The sequence below is a fragment of the Dendrobium catenatum genome, unplaced genomic scaffold (assembly GCF_001605985.2).
Source record: "Dendrobium catenatum unplaced genomic scaffold, ASM160598v2 fragScaff_scaffold_133, whole genome shotgun sequence".
In the NCBI taxonomy this organism is placed as follows: Eukaryota; Viridiplantae; Streptophyta; class Magnoliopsida; order Asparagales; family Orchidaceae; genus Dendrobium; species Dendrobium catenatum.
The window spans coordinates 8,273,107-8,280,559 of record NW_021318595.1 but is presented as its reverse complement, the minus strand read 5'-3'; the positions used below and the strand labels follow the sequence as shown (position 1 = coordinate 8,280,559).

Genomic DNA, 7,453 nt, shown 5'->3' with positions numbered 1-7,453 from the left:
GCAGTGTGACCAGGCTTACCGCATATTTGACAGTATGGACAATCTTGTTGCTTTAGAGCAGAGGACGCGTCAGTGGAGCCGTAATTGTTGTTCCGATTGGCGGAGGAGTGGTTCTTGACAGAGCAATAGGAACTTTTTCCATGAGCTGGATTAGAGGTTTGAACGTAGAGTGCGGTTGTGTCCGCTTCCGCCGACATTTCCCTCTGGTTTTCTTGGTAAATGTTGATGTCTTCACTGCACAAAAGTGAGTAGAGAGTATCAAGATCGATGGGGACGAGGGAGGTTCGAATCGCCGTCTTGAAGGAGTTGTACGTGGATGGTAATCCATTCAGAATACAGAGGATAATGTCCTTCGTGTCTAGTTGCGAGTATGAGACGACAAAATTGTCGACGAGAGTCTTGATCTGCATGAGGTATTGTTGCATAAATGAAATTCACATTTGAATGTGGTGTAGCTCGTTCTTGAGTTGAATAACTCGAGAGCGATTTGAGGGTTGCATTCGTCTTTCAAGAATTTGCCACACCTCATGGGCGGTTGAGGATGATATAACATAAGGAAGAATAGTGGAAGAGATTGTTGAAAATAGCGCAGAGATTAAGTTCCAATCGATCAGGTGCCATTTGGAGTAATTTGTGCTGGTAGTGTCAGAAGGACAGGAGATTTCTCCCATGAGGAAACCGGCGAATTCGTTTGCCGTGAAGGTTTGGAGACGCTGCAGACGCCATATGTTGTAGTTGTCGGAGGTGAGGGGTGAGGGAACCAGGTTCTTTAGGTTTGAGATGATAAATTTTAGAGTTGCAGGGATGGTGAAATCTTGAAGGTTGTTTGTGGTGGTGGAGGAGGGAAGCAGAGAAGCAGTAGAATCTTGATCTACCATGGAAGAGCCATATATATATATAACTAGTAGGTATAGATATACAACTGAAATTACAAAGAAGCCTAAGAATAGCTGACGTGTCAGTTGTTCTAAGATGTGGCGCATCCTGATTCATCTTTGGACAGTCCGACCTCACATAATAATTTCTGCATCCATGGGGGGTCCAAAGCCAGCAAGCATATGGGGCCTGGAAGGGGGTCGTGTAGCCCGATTTAAAGCCAATTAGCCCAAGTTCCATTTAGAGCCCAATGTGACTAATTAGAATTTATAAGATTGGGCCGGGTGCAGCCATCCACCCCAAACCTTCGCGAAAGTTCCAAGAGAAATTTAGTTTCCAATACTAGCCTTGAGCCAGCTCCAGCAAAAGGTTAATAAAATGTAATTTCGCTTCAATATTCGTGGCATTTATGTATTTTCGTAAGCATCCCGCTCGTCATAAACCCTAATTCTCCATGAAATTCTAGAGGCTAACAAAACCCTTCGCCGCTCTCTCGATCCTTCTCGCGACCGCAAATGGCCAAGCGATTGATACCGTCTTTGAATCGCATTCTCGTGGAGAAGATAGTTCCTCCGTCGAAGACTAACGCCGGTATCCTTCTTCCGGAGAAAACGAGCAAGGTAGCGTTAGATGCTCTAAATCTATGAAATGTGATGTTGATTTTTATGGGCATGGAAAATGGTTAGTTATTTGATGCTGCGACCAGAATGGTTCTAAATTCGAAATCGTGGTTATGGTTCGTTTCCTTGGTTATTTTCTGTTATTTTCCTTTTTCTCTGGGTCTAATGAGGTTCTAGTGCGATTTGATGCTGAGTTTGGAGTTTATCTAAATTTGATATGTTGGTCTGGTTATGTTTATTAGGTTAGTTTCTGTTGTTTCCCGTTTTTTTTTATCCTGGTTTCAAATGAATCTGCTCTGCTTTGCTGAACGAGAAGTTGTTACTTGTATGGTTACCTCTGCAGATATGAGTTCAAAATTATGGAAAGGTTTTTAAATTTGCTTTAGCTTAAACAAATGATCTCAAAAGGAAAAGCATATTCTGGACACGGGGTGTTGGATTTTCGTCACTGTGCTTACTTGTTTTCTAGCAGTTTGCATCATTTTTTTCCTCTGCTTTGACCTATCTGTGATTTTTTAAGTTTGAATTTGATCTGCTATTTTGGGTGCAATTTCTAAGTTAATTTCGACTAAATTGAGTGGTGTTTATCTGTATCCGTATGAGTGTTTTTCTGAGTTAACATAGAATTTTTCTAATAACTGTGTTGATCTCTTCTAATTCCTTTAAAACAAACAAATTCTACGGTTTCTTACCGAAAGAAGTCATCTTAGATTTGCCTTCGCTTGATTAGTTTAGTACTTAGCAGGATTTTTTCGGCAGGCATGTTGAAAAGTTGTTTGCTTATCCTCTTCTTTATCTTTTTTTCTGAAACAGTTTTTTTAGCTGTTGTAATGATTATTTCCCACCATCATAATGCATCTATGCTCATGCGACGATTCTATGATGCGTAAATGGCTATTTGTTTTCTCTTTTGTATTAACATTCTGTTTTTTTTTTTTTAATCCTTTTTTTTATGGTACAGCTGAACTCTGGGAAAGTTGTGGCTGTTGGCCCTGGTGCCCGTGATAGAGATGGGAACCATATACCTGTATTTGTGAAGGAAGGAGATGTTGTCCTTCTGCCTGACTATGGTGGTACTGAAGTGAAGCTCGGAGACAAAGAGTATGTGTATTCATGCATTTAATATAGCAGTTCTTCGTTCAATTTGTATACCTTCTGAACTTGTTTTGTTTTTTTAAATTACATGGCATGAATTCTGCTGACCATATCTGAATTTGGGTTTATTAATACATATTAAATTGCATGCTTTGTATGATTGGTGAGTTTGTATACATGGATATATTCCCTGTTCATGGTCACAATAGGTGAACTTGTTTGCTTTGATAGCCATTGCTATGTACTTATATGTTGTCCATGATAAAGAATGTTCATGATGGCAAATTATTCTTTGCGGAGTCCGGACTGAAAGAACCATTTGGATTGCTGCGTATTTGTAAATACTCAGTAAATACGCAACAAATCAGCAAATACTCACAATTGAGTATTTGTTGAGTATTTATAAATACACAGCAAATCCGGATGGTTCTCGCCGTCTGGACTCCGCACGTAATAATTTCGTTGCTTGAATGCTCATCGTGTACATTTATGTGAAATGCAGACGGATGTATACAAATGGAAAATTATAGTTTTTTGCTTTAATTTATTATTGCTTTTGCTTTTGCTTTTGCATATGTGCAAATTCATATCTATCTATGTTTTGATGGATATGTATGTATGTATGATGATTCATCAAATAACGTGCTTTTAAAGATAAGAAAAATCAAAACTAAAGAAGGTTTATTTTTCTTAGTATAGTTTGCATACATTATTGGACCACTGTCTCCCTCTTCATGTTAAGGATAAAAAAGATAGCAGATTGCTAAACCCAATAAAAAAGGATCAACAATAAATAGTTCAATTGCAAGAAAAAGCCTTTGAGATTGAATGCTTTGGAGAAATTCATTCACTGTAATGTTTTATTTATGATGTGGATGCTTTTAACCCTTTGCTATGTAAGTATAAAGAATTGCGGTCATATATGTTTTCTGGGCTTATTTCTAGAGCTTGGCTTTTAAACATCTTTTTGTTTTGCCGACTCTCATCCATATTTTTATTGTTTGGGAGAGCTATGTAAACTTCTAGTTTACTTGAACTGCTTTTAAAAACCTTTGTACATAGGAAAATTGTTCTTCGAGATTAACCATAATATCTAGTTTTGTTCTATATTCTTATAATTGATTTAAGGCTGTTAGTGAAGCTGTGGGTAAATTGCACATAAATCTTGAAAAGATATACAAAAAGTTGTGTTATCGATAGAAAATTAGGAAAATAACTGTACTGAAAGAACTTTTGAATCAGCAAAGTTAGATTGCCCTTTCTGTACTGAAGTATATGGGGTTATGTGCTGTAAGAACTATTTAAGGCACTATTGATGCAGAGTTTTGCAAATTTCAGGAAATTTCAGGATGAAATTGAACCGTTTAAGAATTCGCTTCTTTGGAAGCTTTCAACTTCTGCTGGTTTTTTTTTGGGGTTCTAGTGCATGTATGACTTATCTTAATAACATATTTATAACTGGTTTACTAAACCTTTAAGCTAGATTTAAGCTTTTTTAGGTTTAAGTGTATTTAAAACCCTTAACGTAATTAAATTTCTATTAAGTTATCTTCACTAAGTGTTGTTTTAATGGACCCTTTCATATAATCATTTATCAGTTTATTGTTCAGTCTATCCTTCCTAGTATGATTGAGCAGCTTGAAGAACTTTAGTTAGGAGTATTTTAAGGTAATTTAAGTAATTATCTGCTTTACTTAAATACAAGTGCAAATAAGATTTAATTACTATGATTTTTTTTTTTAAATTTAATTTTACTCTGTTTTGAAAAGTTTTTGTTAAAACACAAGCCTGATTATGCGTATAAACCTATGATGATTAATTTATTTTACTGAACATTTAGTTTATATTAGTTTAAATTTCGTTAATTAAAAAAGATTTGCTCAAGTACTTCAAAAGAAGAGCTTATGAAAAGATAAGCTTAATTTCTTTGAAATGATTAGGTTATAAAGATAAGCTTCATTATGATTGTAAATTTATTTATTTTATTTATTGTTGTTTAATCTATGATTTTTAATGGTCTTATTTTAGTTTTTTATAATTTTATCCTAATATCTTACGTGGTGTTAATATATTATATTTTATTTCATATTTTTACTTAATTTAATGATTCAATACTGAGGCTTATCTTTTGTTTCACGGAAAGAACACCCTCTCAATACTCGATTACACAATTTCAAATCATGGTATTTTGGCAATTGCCTTTCTTTTTCAACTTGGTTTATTGATGGAGAACAATATTTAAACTTTTAATTTGATTCATATTTTGTAAGCATTTGATGTGTATTGAGATGTGACAGGGATATGCTTAGGCTTATTTTGGGACAGCTTTTTTGCTGCTTCTTAAAGAAGCTTTTTAGTACTAATTTTTTTTTTTTAAAGCATTAAGAAAGCCGTCCCAGATGAAGTCTTAGGCTTCGTTTGGGACGGCTTTTTTACTGCTTCATGAAGCAGCTTTCTAGTACAAAAATTAAAAAAGCAGAAAGAAAGTTGTCCCAAATGAAGCCTTAGACTTTTGTTGGATATATGAATAATATGTTGACTAAAAAACATAATTGATTGCCTCTCACACATCCTTAGGGCTTTCATACTCCCTAGGTATTATAGTTGAAGGTTTAGTTATGATTAAGTGGATTACGTTGAGGAATGATTTTTTATAGGGAGAGCTCTTTGGTCAATGGGGAGGTTGTTAAGGCGTGTAGAAGTAATGGCTTAGTCCTGCACATAATAGGTATAAAATATGTCAGTATAGAAGTACGTAGTTGACATTCAACTTTGGCTTAAAAAAAAACGAATTTGAACTTTAGCTTTAGGGAGAAATTATTCTATGCGGATGTCGAACGTAGTTTATCTTTCGAAGACTAACTAGAATACGCTGAGCTAGCAGTACCACGACAGGCACCGAGCAGTACGGAGCTGAGTACCGAGCAGGGGTTATGTGGCGTATCCTAATTGGTGTCCGCACTCCGCACATAAACATTTTTGAATTTTAGGACAACTTTGCGCCCCTACCTATCAATATGAACATCAAGAAAGTTCTTGAGTGCAAATTTATCATAAAATATATGGAGTACTTGTATATTTATTTCTGGTCAGATCCTTGAACAATAATCGTTGCTTGTTCCAACTGTTTTCTCTTTACACTTAGCATCTCTTTTGATAGCTTCCACGTTCTAGAAATCACTTCCAAATACTATTCTCCTATTAAACTAGGACATCAATAGTATGTGAATTGATACTGTGTTCTTGACTTGTGATATCTCTCCAGGTTCCAGCTCTTCAGAGAAGATGATATACTGGGAACACTGAAAGAATGAAGATGAGCAAGGCTGGTTACAGCCATTATTGATGAATTGGGATGAATTTGCCATTCTGTTCATGTTTCCTGTTTCTTGTATGAAGCAGGATTCATGTTTTGAGACTTTAGGGAAGATGAAATTTTCATGGCAGTGAGTGAAATCTTTTGAGAAGAAATCAAACTTTTGAATAATATATAAAATGGGTACTAACTTATCTTTCTGCTCTGTTTATTCACAATTTCTTTGTTTGATGATGGCAGTTTCTATTTTTTGCTTTTTGTTTTTCATTTGATTTTTCCCTTCCCTAATGGTAACATTTTAGCATAGCCAAATTAATTTTAGAGCAATTAGAAATAGAGCAGTCAAAAAAAGCTTGTTCTTTGCGACCTCGAACACCCTAAATGATATTTATATAGGTTTATCAGGATCTACAGTGATTCTAGGCGCTCAATAAAGTTCAATTTGATCTGTTGGTTGAAAGCTTCCTCTATTAATCAAGAGATATTGAAATTGAAGGTTTCTAATGATGTACAACGAGTCGGCCCTAGCTCAACTCGTTAAAAGGTTCGATGAGTCGAGCTGATCGAGCCCACGAGTCGAGCTTGAACAGGATTTCGAGCTTGACGACTTATCGAGCTCGAGTTCGAACAAAACATTGCTTGCGAGGCGAGTCGAGCTGATTGCAAATGGAAATTGTGGGCAGGCATTTCTGCAAACATGATTTTTTGCAGGCAAGCATTTTTCGCGGGTGAGCATTTTCATGGGCAGGCATTTTTCGCGAGCAAGAAATTGCGGTCATAGGTGTCACATGCAGGAAATTTCCATTAGCGGGAAAGTTTCACGGGCGGGATGATATAGACGACCACCAAGGATCATGAGCTGGCTCGAGCTTGTTTACACCCTTGGGCCAGCCTTAGCTATGCCCATAATGGAATGAACATTTGGAGCGTGCAATAATTCAACGGTCCGAATTTTTTCAAATTATTATAATTGAGTGAAGGCCAAAAGTAGTTAGGGTGTCTAATGACTTGGAAGTTTCTAACTAATTAGGTTTGGATAGGACCTCGATTACCTCATTTCGACTTGGCCTAATAATTCTTCCTTTGGTTGTTCAATCATTAATCGTTTAAGAGTGTAAGCAAAGCTTAATTAGTAGTACCCTTTGAGGTATGCTTCAACAACCTTTCCAATGGAATGCTCTATGCATAATTAGGGAGAAATTTTGACTTTCAATTTTAATAAAATGTTTTTTATAATTATATTTACATTAATATAATTTATAGGCTAATCAATTTAATTAAATTTTATCTTTTACTTTTCTTGAAAAAAAATTTAATGGCTATAAAATTTATCTTAATTAAATTAAAATTAGAATATTCTAAACTCATGAAAAATAGAATGTTTTTGTGATCATGATATTTTAATAATGTAATAATAATTATTTATAAATTATATTCTCACAAAATAAATAAAAAACTTTGAGATTCATTATGATTAAAGTTTTTTACTATAATATATTTTAAAAAAATAAAAGGGGTGTCAATAAATATTCCTACTCAAAAAAGT

The 7,453-nt window shown here is 35.1% G+C and overlaps 1 protein-coding gene across 1 annotated transcript; it reads left to right on the top strand.

Annotated features, from left to right (window-relative positions):
- The first annotated feature begins 1,325 nt into the window (after positions 1–1,325).
- Positions 1,326–6,125, top strand: LOC110112532 (10 kDa chaperonin, mitochondrial). Its single transcript, XM_020844785.2, has 3 exons — positions 1,326–1,496; positions 2,458–2,597; positions 5,857–6,125. The coding sequence occupies exons 1-3, from the start codon at positions 1,392–1,394 to the stop codon at positions 5,903–5,905; spliced, it is 294 nt and encodes a 97-aa protein (XP_020700444.1). The 5' UTR covers positions 1,326–1,391; the 3' UTR covers positions 5,906–6,125.
- The last annotated feature ends 1,328 nt before the right edge of the window (positions 6,126–7,453 follow it).